Source organism: Sphaerodactylus townsendi, linkage group LG09, assembly GCF_021028975.2.
Source record: "Sphaerodactylus townsendi isolate TG3544 linkage group LG09, MPM_Stown_v2.3, whole genome shotgun sequence".
Lineage (NCBI taxonomy): Eukaryota > Metazoa > Chordata > Lepidosauria > Squamata > Sphaerodactylidae > Sphaerodactylus > Sphaerodactylus townsendi.
Window position 1 is genome coordinate 55,220,993 of NC_059433.1, and position 15,945 is coordinate 55,236,937.

General features: G+C 40.7%; 1 protein-coding gene across 5 annotated transcripts in view; it reads right to left on the reverse strand.

Annotated features, from left to right (window-relative positions):
* Nucleotides 1–3,132: 3,132 nt before the first annotated feature.
* The window catches only part of LOC125439219 (transmembrane protein 68-like), a 33,901-nt gene continuing 21,088 nt past the window's right edge, over nt 3,133–15,945 (reverse strand). For 3 of the 5 annotated variants that reach the window (XM_048508215.1, XM_048508216.1, XM_048508217.1), the window contains 4 exons: nt 14,589–14,649; nt 12,656–12,795; nt 11,112–11,229; nt 8,283–8,473 (listed from right to left, as the gene is read on the reverse strand). In XM_048508215.1, the coding sequence (XP_048364172.1) occupies nt 11,137–11,229; nt 12,656–12,795; nt 14,589–14,649 (294 nt within the window). In that variant the 3' untranslated portion in view covers nt 8,283–8,473; nt 11,112–11,136. Of the gene's footprint in view, nt 4,291–8,282; nt 8,474–11,111; nt 11,230–12,655; nt 12,796–14,588; nt 14,650–15,945 lie in introns of those variants that run through there. The other 2 variants (XM_048508218.1, XM_048508219.1) reach the window with 2 other exon arrangements.

A 15,945-nucleotide genomic window follows, 5' to 3' on the forward strand; every position in this document is an offset into this window, starting at 1 on the left:
TTAAAAACCTCCGAAGAAGGAGACTCCACTACACTCCAAGGTAGTGCATTCCGCTGTTGAACAGCCCTGTCGGGAAGTTTTTCCTGATGTTTAGGTGGAATCCCTTCCTGCACCTAGAAATCATCACTCCTGGTCCTCTGGAGCAGCAGAAAACAAGCTTGCTCCCTCATCAATATGACATCCCTTCAGATATCTAAATATGGCTATCATGTCACCTCTTAACCTTCTCTTCACCAAACTAAACATACCCAGCTCCCTAAGTCTCTCCTCCAGACCTTGGATTCCAGACCTTTTACCATTTTGGTAGCCCTCCTCTGGACCCATTCCAGTTTGTCAATATTCTTGAATTGCAGTGCCCAGAATTGTACGCAGTATTCCAGGTGAGGTCTAACCAATGTACAATAGAGAGGTACAATTACATCCCTCGATCTAGACACTATACTCCTATTGATAGAGACCAGAATCACATTGGCTTTCTTGGCCGCTGCATTACACTACTGATGTTCAGTTTGCAGTCTACTAAGACTCTCAGATCCTTTTCACATGTAGTATTGTCAAGCCAGGTGTTACCCATCCTATATCTGTGCATTTCATTTTCTCTGCCTAAGTGTTGTATCTTACATTTATCTCTGTTGAAATTCATTTTGTGTGTTTTGGCCCAACTCTCTAATCACTCTCTAATCTGTCCAGGTCATTTTGAATTCTGACTCTGTCCTCTGTGGTATTAGCTACCCCTCCTAATTTGGTGTCATGTGCCAATTTGACTAGATGCCCTCTATTCCATCATCAAAGTTGTTGATAAAAATACCTGCTGGAATCAGCTCCTCTTCATGAAGAACCAGCTCATCTTCTTCCTGGAGAGAAGTGACTAGGGTGGTTCCACATGGTTTTGACCTGGACCCAGTGCTGTTCAATATTTTTATGAAACTGAACATGAGTCATGTATTTTGAAGGCTGATGGGTTTTTCTTGAGGGCCATATTGTTGAAAAACGAGCAGTTGTCACATTACAAAGACAGCATGAAGAAAAACATGAAAAATATTGGCCTGTGTGAGGGACTACAGAGAAATGCTTGTTTTTAAAAGTTCAGCTCTGTCTGTAGTGTCATGCAAACTACAGAAGGTTTTGTTTTGTTGCTAATGCTTAAGCTGCTGGGCAAGCACGTAGGTAAGGGGGGGTTCTCGGGTTTGAACCCCCCCCCCCATTCATGTCCGAAGCTCTGCCCACCCGTTTGTGGGTTTTTAAAACATTTTTAGTGTTTTTCGGTTTCTGGCCTGCAGGGGGTGCATTGTTTCGGCTAGCAGCACCAAACTTTCAGGAATTGTTTGGTGGCCTCTCCTGATGATACTACCCAGGTTTGGTGAGGTTTGGTCCAGGGGGTCCAAAGCTATGGACTCCCAAAGGGGGTGACCTATCCTCCATTGTTTCCAATGGGAGCCAATAGAAGATGAGGGCTGGTATATCTTTTGAGGGTCCTGATAATCCTCTTTGGGACACCTCTTGAATCTAAATTTTCACTAAAACCTGGGAGGTATCATCAGGAGACTCTCTTCCTGCTACCACACACGTTTTGTGAAGTTTGGTCCAGGCGGTCCAAAGCTATGGACTTCCAAAGGGGGGTGCCCCTCGGATCCCCCATTGCTCCTAATGGGAGGTAATAGGAGATGTGAGCTGACACCCCTTTGAGGGTCCATAACTCTGGGACCCCTGAACCAAACTTCAATGTAAAACTGGGTGGGTATCATTAGGAGAGTCTCCTAAAGATACCCTGGGTAAAAAGTTTGGTGCTGGTAGCTTAACACATTGCACTCCCCTGACAGGCAAGCACCCCCCAAATTTCCTTTTAAATCCACCCCCTTCGGCATGGATTTAAAGGAAGAATCTGAGGTACTCAGTTTAGAAGAAGAAGAAGAGTTGGAATTTATATCCTCCTGTAGGAGACTCAATTTCTCTCCTGTAGGAGACTCAAAGGATCTTACAATCTCCTTGCCCTTCCCCCCTCACAACAAACACCCTGTGAGGTGGGTGGGGCTGAGAGAGCTCCGAAAAGCTGTGACTAGCCCAAGGTCACCCAGCTGGCGTGTGTGGGAGTGTACAGGCTAATCTGAATTCCCCAGATAAGCCTCCACAGCTCAAGCAGCAGAGCAGGGAATCAAACCCGATTCCTCCAGATTAGAAAGCACCTGCTCTTAACCACTACGCCACATTGAAAGTGATGCTGTTTCAGGGTGGGGGATAATCCACCACAAAACAGCATCACTTTCAGTTATTTAACTGGGGACCCCAGATTCTCCTTTTAAGGTGGATTTAAAAGGAGAATTTGGGCTGTCTAGTTTAAACACCATTGAAAGTGATTCTGTTTGGGGGTGGATTCCAGCATCACAGCGGCTGCCCGGGGGCGGGGTGAGTGGGGACTCAGATTTTGCACTGGGCTCCATTTTCCCTCTATGCCTCTGCCCAGAGGGGAGGGCAGAAGGAACTGCCAGCTGCCCACTGGGAGCCAAGCTGGTGGAGGGCAGGGCGGGGGAGTCTGCCGTCCCCGGCCTTGGAGAGCTGCTTTTATAAGTGCTAGGCCAGGGGCGGGGCTTGGGGAGGCGTGGCTGTTAAACTGCCCTAGGGGTGGCAGTGCGGTGTGTCGCCCCACCCCACCCCGACCCCCCATAAAAAATCTATACCTACGTCCCTGCTGCTGGGTAAGATTATCCATAACTTTGAGTCTGGATGATGTTATTATGCTAATATCCCCCAGCTATAGGTGTATCATTAAGTATCCAGGAGTTGCTCTCTCAATCCTGAATCACTGTCTAGTCACTGTGGATCAGGGAGGATGAACTGAAATTGAATCCAGATAAGGCAGAGGAAGTGGAGGAAGGAAGTTCTAGTCATCTGGAGTCTATTAAAAACTGTGTTTTTCTCCTATCTGATCAGGTGATTTGGGACTCTTCTGGACCAATATTTGTGTCCTGGCAGGCAGATTGTTATTTTTTTTAAGTGCCTTCTATTTTCAAGTAGCATGGATAATCTGTTACTACTTATATGTATTAATTTGGTCCCCTTAAGTAGTAGGCCCTGTTGCTACAGGCTCCTAACCCAATGGGTGCATGACTGTAGAAAAATGCAGAGTCCAAAGTATTACTGATACAAATTAAGTGGTTTATTAAAGGTATTTATGCATAATACAATGTCTGTGGGAAAAATGTTGTCAAGTTATAGCTGACTTATACTGATCGCTGATGGGATTTTCAAGGAACTGATTAAGTGGAGGTGATTTGCCGTTCCCTTCCTCTGCAGAGTCTTCCTTGGACGTCTTCCTTCCAAGTATCAATCCAACTTAAATTCCAAGATATGACGAGCTCAGACTATACAATACCATTCCATATTTTCACAAACACACTAAACAAGCAGATTACCAGCTGCAAACTGAATCAGATGCATGATACAGGGATACATGTGAACAAAAGCATGAAAACAAAACCATCAGGAAAAATACATATGATTACAGAAAATAATATAGATAGTATTAAAGCATCAGGAAATATAACAAAATTCCAAATCAGTAGAGAATCAACTTGTAGATAGAATCAACTAGATAATGGAGAGATGAATCATAAATCACTAAATCTTGTAAATAAACTTGCAACAAAAGTTGCAAACATCAGAACAAATTTCATTGCCACTCTTCTGTCCATCCAGTTTTTGCTCAATTTCCTAGCAAGGAAGCTGATGCACTTTCATCCTATCCAATGATTAAGGAAGATTGAAGAGGCAGAACTCTTGTGAGCGTCTCATCCCTCAAACTCCTGAGAACTAGCAGGGCAGGGCAGGGTGTGGACAAGCCTTGGAGGCCTCAAGATGACCTCAAAGCATGAAGAACATAAACAGAAAAGGGTGCTCCTGGCTCACAAAAAAAAGCTACTGCAAAGACAAACTGATGCCAAAACATGTTCTCTTCCTGGACTTTTCTACATTTCCCTGGGACTGGGGTGGTACCATGGTGGCATGTCACTCCTAAGAGGTGGAAACAGAAGTGTGATTTAATTTTTCCCTCTTTCATTGTTTATTTTGGCACCCAGGGGACTGCAAAGCCCCACATTTGTAACTTCTTCCCAGTGTCCCAAAACATGTTCAGCTGAGCTTTTCTTATCAGTCACAAGACTGCTTTTCTTGTTCGTGAGAGTTACAAATGTTTGTCAGGTGTGTTTGTCAGTCTTCATGCTTGATCAATAGTCAGCAGTACATTCCAGGCCTTTCCAATGATGAGTTTTAGGCGAGTGTTCAGGGGAGGTATTCCTGAATAACGTGAACATGCATGTTAATAGTTGTGTGGAGGGTATCTTTCCCCCCGTTATGTGTGAAACCCAGTCCAGAGCAGTTTGGTTCTTGTGACATCTCAGCAGTTGCTTAACTTAGCTGACAAAGATAATATTCCAGTTGACACCAGTTTCTGGGTTTCTTGACCTGAATGCACAGATTTTCCCAAAGCCTTTACAACAATAATTCAAAATAAGATTTAAAAAATCCAGCAATCCATGTTTTTCCTGCATTGTATCATATGGGTTCTAAAACAGTTCAGGTCACCTGATCTGAGGGGTTTTCTGTTGCAGAAATTTAGCTTTGGTCAAGTTGCTTCCCTTAATAAAAACTTTTTCACAGTACTAAGAGGTGCATTCCCTGTGTTTACAGCTGTTCAGTTGTGGCTAGATATTTTTCATGGAACATACAACAATAACTTGAAACTAAATCATTGTAGTCTCAATAAAAGTCATAATTTTTGGTGCCAAACTTTATAGTCAGAGTCTGAAATCCATTTTGTTTGATGGGGGCTGTAACTGCTAATTCAGGACCAAGGAGGTACCAGATTAACAACATTGATATGAGGGTATGTAACCTCCAGTACAATTAATTGTGTTGGATTGCCCTTGACCATGACTCAGAATCTCAGGAGCGGCTCAACTGATTTTGCTGCCCATGTGACAAGAGTGTGATACTGAAGGAAGTGTGTTTCCCTTGTTGCTGCTGCTGCCACCACACAGTTTCAGAATGGATGGCAGTGGGGGGGGGGGGGGGGGTTGCTTCTGCACATCCCACCAGCAATGAGCAACAGCAGAACAAGTAGGTAGGAAGTGGGCATCCCTACTTATGTCACTCTGGTTCCATTGAACTGCAGAATGTCTCTGATTAAGTCATGCCTGTTGCTGCCTCCTTTTTCGAACTTCGTTCTGATCTGGCAATACAAGTTTTTTTTTGTTGGTTGGTTGGTTGGTTGGTTGGTTGGTTGGTTGGTTGGTTGGTTGGTTGGTTGGTTGGTTGGTTGGTTGGTTGGTTGGTTGGTTGGTTGGTTGGTTGGTTGGTTGGTTGGTTGGTGATCTCACCCTATGGAACTTATCTGGAGTCATTCAGCCTCTTTGGACCAATTATACAATTTACTTCTAGGCACAATTTAAGATACTGCCTTTAACATTTAGCCCTTTGAGACCTGGGGTTTTTCATACCTCCTTGACTCTATGCAGGGGTGTATCTGCCAGAGCTGGGTACTCAATTTACCAACCTCAGAAGGTTGGAAGGCTGTGTGAACCTTGGCTACCTGAACCTGACTTCCATCAGGGTCACACTCAAGTCCTCAGCAGAGCTTTGACAGTTCGGTGCCACAGGGCTGTCTTTATTAAATAGCAGTTAAGGTTTTCTTTATTTAATGTAATTTATTTAATTCAAATTTGCTTTAATTAAGGGGGATTTTTTGGCGGGGAGGAGGCAATAAATATCTCCAAGCTAGCTCTGGAAAAGTGAGGTAAAATTAATCCTGTGCATGTTTATAACAATAACAATAATGAAACATTATATGTTTTTTTCAGAAATTTGTTCATGACAGAATGATTGGTAAACTCTGACTAGTTGTTTTTAATTGAAACAGGAACTAAATCTTCACAACAGTTGCTTCATATGTTTAAGTGAGTAAAACCAGAGTAACACAGGAACTTAATAATCAAAACATTTTGGTGGGAATAACACTTCTTACTTTTTCACAGCAGTCCCTGAGTATAAAATATAAACATTGAAAAGAAAATTATGCCTGTTTGAATCTGGAGAGTGTAACTTTGATGACATTTATAGGCACACCACTGTGAGGTAAACATGGAAATATTCTACTTGATCTTAGTGCCATCTACTGGCTGCAATGAAATTACAGGTTTTGATATAGGTGAAAACAAAACACAGCAAGGCTGTTTTTTCTCTCAGTCAGCTTGCCTTGATGTTCTAGTTTGACGGGAGTCAAACTCTGGGAAAAAATAAGTTTTGTTACTTCTTCCCTCATCCAACTCTCATCAGAATCTTTCAACAAATTCCTGTTTTGGAACTCCATGTTCCCTGCATGATGTGTGTTTCTTATCTGAGTTGAAAGACCATGGTGTGGTTGTGGGAGATTACTAGGGACCAAACCAATAATAGAGGACCTGACTCTGATAGGAAATTCTAAAGAATAATATTGATCAAACCAGAGGTCAGATGTATAATTTACTCTGTTGCTCTTATCTGCAAAAATAAACTGCCTCATCTGAAAACTATTTAAAGTGATATATTTCAACCAACAAAGACCATACACCATTAGATGCATATTCCTGATCAGTGCTACTTAAACTTGTCAGTTCAGTCCATTAGTTTTCATTAGTCCTCATCACTGACTTCAAGAATTGATTCAGAATCTCCAGTGCTTTCCTAGGATAATTTGAAGAGATTGTTAGAATTGTTTCTGTTCTATTTTAAAGCGTGACTAGATCACCTCTCTGTTGAAATTGCAAATTGTGAACTGAGCACCTGAAAAAATGTTTTTTTCAACCATTCAAAACTAGTTTGAACTGGATAGTGATTTTTTTGTGCACATGTAATCTCACAATATTTCCATCCTCTTGCCTTCTCAGGCCTCAGTTGTTTGAAGAACTGGGAGAAGTAGACACAGAGGTGGGATCCATCAGGTTCTCACCAGTTCCCGAGAGTGGGTTACTAATTATTTGTGTGTGCCGAGAGGGGGTTACTAATTGGGTCCGCTTTTCCGTCTCCATGCCCTCGCCTCCCCCTCTTCTTCTTTCTCGTAGCCCAGAACTTGCCAGCTAGTAAGAGGAGGGACCCTTTAACTACTGTTGGGTCCAGGGGACTCTTTACTTGCTTGGTAGGCTATTTATTTTGGCACTCTGTCTGTTCATTTTATGATAAATTGTGATTTTACCATGATGCTTGGCCTCTTAAAAGCTCTGTATTCCTGTATGTGAGAATGTTATGCTAATCTGTGTCTCTAATCCTGGATTAATTAATGTGAAATATTTGCAGAATATACAGTATGGATTGCGAATTCTAGTTCACAATGGATGATGTTCTGGTTTATTTTTTACTTTAAACAGAAGAAGTGTTTGGATTTATATCCCCTCTTTCTCTCCTGCAGGAGACTCAAAGTGGCTTACAGTCTCCTTGCCCTTCCCCCCTCACAACAAACACCCTGTGAGGTGGGTGGGGCTGAGAGCTGTGACTAGCCCAAGGTCACCCAGGAATAAAAAGAGAGTGTTAATGACTGATTTTAGGTATTTATGGTGCTAAAGGATTACAAAGCATTTTGTATAAGTGAAAGGTTAAAGGTACTAACTACTAATGCTTACTCAATTTTTTAAAAAGTCATGACCTGTGTATCCTGGCAGTAGCCTTGATATCTAGCTCTTGAATATGCCTATGCAGTAGGAATGGTCCATAGGATCCATGTTTTAATGAATTTGTGTCTTAATCTAAAGTGCAAATTATTTTGAGTATTGAATGTATTCGTCCTTCAGAATATAGTTAACAAACAGTGGTGATGGTAAATCTTCACTAAACTGTAGTGACCACTCATGATTTCACAGTTGGCATAGTCCTGTTGTTTCCTATGTGGCTGGTTAGCGAAGGTAGAAAACGGGATAATTCTCCCTGTTGGGCTGTTTTAAAAACATGTTTTAGAAATATGTTAAAGTTCCTTGTTTAAGGAAAGTGTCCTTCTTTTTATTTCTAGAAACAAAATTAAGTATTTGAAAGTATTAAATATTTGACAGACAGTCAATTAGAGGAGAAATAGTTGTTTCTGTTGGCAATAGACAATAGGACTTGCTATAATGAGTTTAAATTATGGACAGAAAGATACCAACTGGAAATTAGGAACTTTTACAGTAAGAGTCTTTTACAGTAACAGAAAAATTATTAATGCCCCATCCCCGGAATGCCTGGCCATCCCCCCTCGTGCCTCGCCCAGCCCCATTGGTGCTACGCCACTGTTTGAATCCCACCACCATGGGAACCTGTTACTAAAATTTTTGGATCCCATCACTGAGTAGATGCATTGCAGAAGGAGGTATTTGAAGATGTAGCTTAAGGTAACATGAGTCCTCGAAGGATAAGAAAGCTGCTTCCTTGTGTCTTCCTCAGCCAAGCCCTGTAAATCGACCTGGCATGGACAAGCCTAGAAGGATAAGAAACAGGCAACTTGCAAACTTCGATCTAGTCTTATCCAGAAACAGTTTCATCCCCCCCCCGAGCTGAAACACCAAACTCAGCAGGGCATATTTCAAGTAAACCTTGAAACAGGATAAAACATGAATCTTCAATTTTGAAAAGTCAACCAGGCCAAGTCTGACACTAATCCATCCTAGAATGGTTTTCATTCATTGAAAAAAGAAGAGGGAAGTTATCCGACCTCGTTTTGAGCACTGCTAATGCTAATGCATCTTTTTCTGTCCTTTTTAAATCCAGTTTATATCCAGGAATATTCCTGTTCCACTGGTTCTCTCTGATATGTTTCTAAAATTCCCACTAAATCTGTTTCCATTAGTGCCAAGAAGTGCTAAGTGCAAGGCTACGTCTCCTGCTTCTATAGTTTAAATCTCACTTGCATGAGACAGAGATTTGACTACTTCACTTCCTCCTCCCACTTCAGCCCAGTTGCCCCAAATGCTGTTTCTGGTGGATAGGGACCCCTAGGAATAGCTTGAGAAGAATCTGAGATCTGCCATGAAAGGGCAGAATTTATTTGCTTATCTATATCTATAAACGCGAAATACCACTGACTGACTGACTCATCAAACACCACCTAACCTACAAAGTTGAAATTTGGCACACCGGTTCATTATGTGGTTTAGGTGCTCACTAAGAAAGGATTTTTCAAAATATTCAGTTTTACTTGAGTTATTACACATTTATTGTTGAACTCTGGCCATCTGCATTACTGTTGAACTCTGGCCATCTACACGAACATTCTAAAGGTGACAGTTAAAAACCTGCTTGCCAAGCTAAAGAATGCAGTACGGGGAGTAAAAATGATTTGTTTCACAGGAGATTTTAATGGAGGGCACTTTGACGCTCTACTTCCATGTGTCGAATCGACAAGTTCTCATAATGACCACCAAACAACAAGCACAATTGAGCCAATGGTAGCCCAACTGGATTCTACCACCAACCTCCTCACCGCATACGAACCTGTTCCTTCTGTTGAAACAGCTAAAGGGAGGAGAGAGATTAAACGCAGAAAGCGATTTACAGATTCGGTTAGAAAAAGACAACTACAGGAAGCTGCTGCAAAATATGCGAAAAACCCAGATGTTCATAAAGTGGCTGTGAAAAAATATGCTGAATGTCACCCCGAAGTTCACAGACAGGCTGTGATGAGGTATGCTGAATGTCACCCCAAAGTTAATAGAGAGGTTATGATGAAGTATGCTGAATGTCACCCCGAAGTTCACAGACAGGCTGTGATGAGGTATGCTGAACGTCACCCCGAAGTTCACAGACAGGCTGTGATGAGGTATGCTGAATGTCACCCCAAAGTTAATAGAGAGGCTGTGTTGAAATATGCTGAATGTCACCCCGAAGTTCACAGACAGTCTGTGATGTTGAATGTCACCCTGAAAATCATAGAGAGCCTGTGATGAAGTATGAGTAGCGAAGCACGAGTGCCCTGCTAGTGTTATATATAGTCCATCTTGATCACTGAGAATCAAGGTGGATTACACAGGATATATCAAACATGATCAACAGGTTGGGACATCCAATAACTGGCAAAAATTACTCTTCCTTTACATCCCTAGAAATTTTAGGCAAGATACAGGAGAAAATATATTTAAATCACAATAAACTAGTTCCAGAATGTTTCATGACTGTCATATTTTTTTCCACCAGCAGATGTCATGGCGGTATAAGAGTGAAAAGAAAAATTATAATAGCATGTTAAAAGAATGGATGCTCAGTTAGAATGGACATCTGGGAATGTGGTGTGAAATTATTTCACAATAATATTGTTAACTATCACTGCTGTTCTGAAAGGTTTACGCAGTTTGCCAAATAGTTTCAGTATAAAGATGACGCAATCTTGGGTTTGCTATTTTGCAATTTTGGATTAGCATTGGGCAAACCTATGCATGAACTTTTGACTATGAGTCAAAGTATTCATGGCATCAAGAGTTGGGAGTATACAGCTCCCAGCATTTTTTAAAAATTAAATAGTAACTTACTGGCCCAATTTAGATTGGATTTTAAAGTTTCCTTCACCCACACCAGGGTCCTGATATGAATGGGTCCATTGTTCCCAAGTTATTTAAATAATAGTTCTTGGAACTCTATTCTCAGTGTTGCTTCTGGTCTGTTCCCTGCATGTCAAATCCTATTGCTATGTTTTATTGGCGTTTTAGGAATATTTTTATGAATGTGTATTACCGGTAAGTACTGTCTAGTTCAGGGGTAGGGAACCTGCGGCTCTCCAGATGTTCAGGAACTACAATTCCCATCAGCCCCTACCAGCATGGCCATTTGGCCATGCTGACAGAGGCTGATGGGAATTGCAGTTCCTGAACATCTGGAGAGTTGCAGGTTCCCTACCCCTGGTCTAGTTGCTTCAACTCAGGGTGATTGTATGAATCAATGTATTCCAAAAGATCCTATTGTTAACAGCCATGCTTAGGCCTTGCAAACTAAGGGTTGTTGCTCCATCTCAATCCATTTATTCCTCCTATCCTGCTGCCTCAGATTTTTCCTAGCACTATTATCTTTTCTAGTGAGTCTTGTGTTCTCACAATTTTTTAAAATGAATATAAATTCTGAATTATTACCTGAATTTTTACCTTGGTCTGGTTTCTATTGCTTAGCAAACCGATCCAAAATACCTCTTATTATATGTCCAGGTTTTTTCTGGTGTCTGCGTATTAGAGTTTCTATTGCAATTTTTGTCTAGAAAGGAGAAAAAGAGATCAAAATCTGTTATACATCTCTTCTAACGGAATGAACACATCACTTCATGATAGCTATTACTTGGACCAGTATTTTTCCAAAAAAAACCAGAGTAACATTTATGCTTCAGACTGTCATTCATTTAACCCTCCAACAACTTGAACAAAGGTTAGACTGATGGAGAGCTGTGTGACAGAGATGTAAGATGAATGTTTCCATTCCCACTACAAGAAAAATTTGACTAAGTATTTAAATTGGCACTCTTGATAAAGGGCATTTTCACATGCCTGTCTTGTCAGCTTGTTCTTACCAGTCCGTGATGTGAATTCAGGATTTTGTTTCTAGAAATGCACTGTTATGTGGAGTGGTGCAAAAGGGGACTACATTATTTGGGGTAGAATGTTTGAATGGTGAGGGGAAAGCTGACTCTCTGGGATGGATGGACAATTCAGTAGAAGAGTAGTGGAGCCTAGAGGTTTAATGGAATCACAACTGATCTCCAGACTACAGAGATCAGGTTCCAAGTGGGAAGGGGAATGCCTGTTTTGGAGGGTTGACACTATTACATTATACCCAAAGCCCAGGCTCTACTCCTAAATGTCCAGGAATTTCCCAACCTAGAGCTGGCCACCCTAACATGGTGGAACATCTGATTGGAAAGCTCTGTGTTTGAGGGCCAGATGGGTAGGTGATGGGTAAATAAAGTTTCCAGCATTTCCCTTTATCAAATACTTGTTGCATTGGGGATTGATTCCAATTGCGATCACCATTTAACAGGACAGCTGGACTTCTATCTTCCCCGTCATTGTTTCCCCAAAATCAAATAGCCCTGTGGATTTTCCTTGTTAGGACAAACATGCATGCATCATTAGCTGTAAGTGCCACAGTGGAGCAAATAATGGCTACATGGGGCTGTTTCTGTTCAAGAACTCGATGCAGGGAATGGGCTTCTATATCTCTACTCTGGCACTACAGTTATGATTGAAATCCACCTCCCACATGCCTGCTATTTGAATAAAAGGAAAGAATGCCAGAAGCTGTGTTCACAAATTCTGTGTCACATCTCACTTGGTCCTAAGATGCCAAGTGTTCCCCATCAAAAGTGGCTGACCCAAGTGTCTGTTTTGTGAAAACAACTCATATATTGTAAAATGGCTAAGTTCTGCTTGTATATAGACAACAAGTGAACAAACTAAAATATGGGGCTGGGACAATGGCCATCATGAATACATAACTTATGGGAAAACTGAAGGCCTAGTTATGACTACATGGTTCCTGCAGCCTCAGGTGGCCCTAACAGAGACAAACGGCAAGGATTCTTATGGAGAAGAACTAAAAAGAGCAAAGGCCTGTACTTCTCATTCTGGCTAGGGATGGTTGTATCACCTTTGGCATTTCCAAATTTAGGGAAAAAAACCCAACTTACCTTCTTAGCTAATTCATCAGAAGTTATGTTTGGATCATAAGCTATTGGCTCTCCTATATGGGTGCGAAATTTGACGGGAAAAAATCCATAAATAGGAACAAGTGGTAATCGAGTATTCTCATACAGCCATCTCAGTGGCCCTGTGTAATGAATTATAATTGGAGTCATATTTTGAGAGCTAGGGACAAATAAATATACCAAGAACATGAGAAAGGAAATGTTTTAAATATCTTTAGATGTCAACACATATTGCTTACTCAATTTTTTATTTTTCCCAGTCTCAATGTGCAAATGGACGATATTTAGCATATAACAGATCTGATTTAGAGATGTTTATACCCAGTAACCAATCCTATGGATGTGCACCCAAGATGGCTGCTGATGTTTAAAAGCCAGTTGGTGGTGTCCTCTTTTTGTATACTATCTTCCTGCCACCCTAGTGCATAAGAGGTTTGAAACATTTTCATGTGTCCCAAATTGACTCTTACATTGTTTACTTAGTATCTGATAGCTGTGAACTTAGAAAAGAATGAGGAGAAATGCATTTGCAGTATACATGAACATTTTGGCCATCCTGTTGTTTTGTGTTTTCCTAGTAGTGCAAAACTGCCCTACCTATGCATAAACACCTTTGCTCCATAAATGGAGCTGAAAATTTAATCTTTTCTCAGTGGGTTGGAATAAGTTCAGTTCTTCTCATTGATATAAGAGAAGCATTGGGCAAAAATTATGAACAGAAATTGTGGTTATCTTGGCTGCTCACATTTGTAGCATTTTGTGTAGTATGAGGGAAAACATTTTGGAGGCACTCAAAAATAAAAAGTAATTTTAAATCATTCTGTTATTTGAATATGTGCAATTCAGCTGGGTGGAGAATCTTGACTCCAAATGCCTTCCAGTGATTCTTCTATGATTCTTACTCTGATGTTCTAAAAGATATTTTAGCTCCCCATATTTGATGAAAATAGGCTAGCCTGGGCCATACAAGTTAAGGTTTAGTTTGCCCTATATTAGTTTTAATTAGTTGATCTAATAAATTGCAGCTCTGCTTTTAAAACAATCTTACGTCTTCTGTTACACTAAAGGACCAGTCAGCAGAAGTGTTAGAATACAGTTTGTGGACATATATAAGCTTAAATCACTGGAGCGTTTCCAGAGATTAAAGGATTTCTGCCATGGAACACCTTCTTCATGGCTTCCGTTCCTGCTGTGACTCTAAATGTTCCAACAAGTGCTGTTCTTTTGGGGAGATGCATTTGGGGCTGAAGTGCAAGGGAGAAGTGAGAAAGTTGCAATCCACAAGTGGAAATTTGCAGAAATGCTTCAGTGGGTCCATGTCACAAGTTTTTACATGATAATGTGACTATTACTGGCAACATAGAACCACCTACTTTTTTTTTTTAGACCACCCTTTGTGCTGATCTTAGGCATTTTTGCTTGAAAAAGCATATCATTAAGAACAATAGTATGCATTCTTAGGTATGTATAGTTGGGTTTACAGTATTATTTTTCAGATACTTAATAATAATTATATTTTTATTCCCTTAAATTAGATCACAGTGAAAACAGTGAATCATTTATTAATACATGAAAATGAATATAACCATTCTTTATTAGTTTTATTAATTTTATTTTAAGAAGAAAACCCTACATATCTTTGGTATCCATTTGAAAAAGAAATGACAATTAATACAGTGCCTTAGAAATCAGTTACGTAAAGTGGTCTAGTGAAACTGAAGTGGTCTAGTGAAACATAAAACTGAAGTGCAAATGTATCATATATTTTTTTAATATATACCATAGGGAAAAAAAGAATCAAGCAGGAAAAAGAAAGACATTTCTAAATAGAATATTTATCGCAAAACAGAAAAAAGTTGAGCGTTTAAGTCCAGATACTTAGAAGTTAAGAAACTACATATGGAATGCTCCTTACATATATTTCCAAGTGCCCTATAGCCATCACGAACATTTTCTGTAAACATTGGGATGATTGCCTAAAATGATAAATAAAAAGTCAAACATTTCTTAACTTTATCTATAAACCAGAGTCTTAATCAACTCTACTATGCTATTACACAAAAATTAACTGATTTCCTATTGTTTTCATTGTAAGCAGACACTCCACAGAGTTTGACTGTAATCTATATAAAAACTCTACAGTCTGTGCATATTTTAATGCGAAAAATGAGCTTGTGCATCTGGGATGGTTTCAGCAATAGTATCTTTTGAACCATGCAGCTCACAAGAACATTCATCTCTCCCATAACTCTGTACTTTAACTGGACATAATTTGCATCTTTCTTGGCTGACACTCTCTGTGCCCACATTTCCCATCCTTTTTCTTCTGAGGAGAGCAGAACAGTGCAGGATATCAGTATAATTTCTTCACTGCATAGTAAATGTTGCCAGTGTTTATGCATGTCCTCACTCTTTCCCTCAAATGTTTCGACTTCAGGGCTATTCAGCCTGCATACATTCTTTTTCCCTATGAAAAATAGGGGACTTTCTGTCATGAAAACGCCACATAGAAGGCTCATGTCCAGTTAACCATTAAGGTACATCAGAGGACAATAATGAACTGTATTGGTTAAGAACGTAAGAAAGAGCCTGCTGGATCAGACCAGAATCGCATCTAGTCCAGCACTCTGCTACTCGCAGTGGCCCACCAGATGCCTTTGGGAGCTCACATGCAGGATGTGAAAGCAATGGCCTGCTGCTGCTGCTGCTGCTGCTGCTGCTGCTGCTGCTGCTGCTGCTGCTGCTGCTCCCGAGTATCTGGTCTGCTAGGGCATTTGCAATCTCAGATCAAGGAGGATCAAGATGGGTAGCCATAGATTGAGTTCCCCTCCAGAAATCTGCCCAAACCCCTTAAAGCTATCCAGGTTAGAGGCCATTACCACCTCCGGTGGCAACATATTCCAAACACCAATCACGTGTTGCGTGAAGAAGTGTTTCCTTTTATTAGTCCTAATTCTTCCCCCCAGCATTTTCAATGAATGCCCCCTGGTTCTAGTATTGTGAGAAAGAGAGAAAAATTTCTCTGTCAATATTTTCTACCCCATGCATAATTTTATAGACTTCAATCATATCCCCCCTCAGACATCTCCTCTCCAAACTAAAGAGTCCCAAACACTGCAGCCTTTCCTCATCAGGAAGGTGCTCCAATCCCTCAATCATCCTCGTTGCCCTTCTCTGCACTTTTTCTATCTCTTCGATATCCTTTTTGAGATGTGGCAACCAGAACTGAACACAGTACTCCAAGTGCAGTCGCACTGCTGCTTTATATAAGG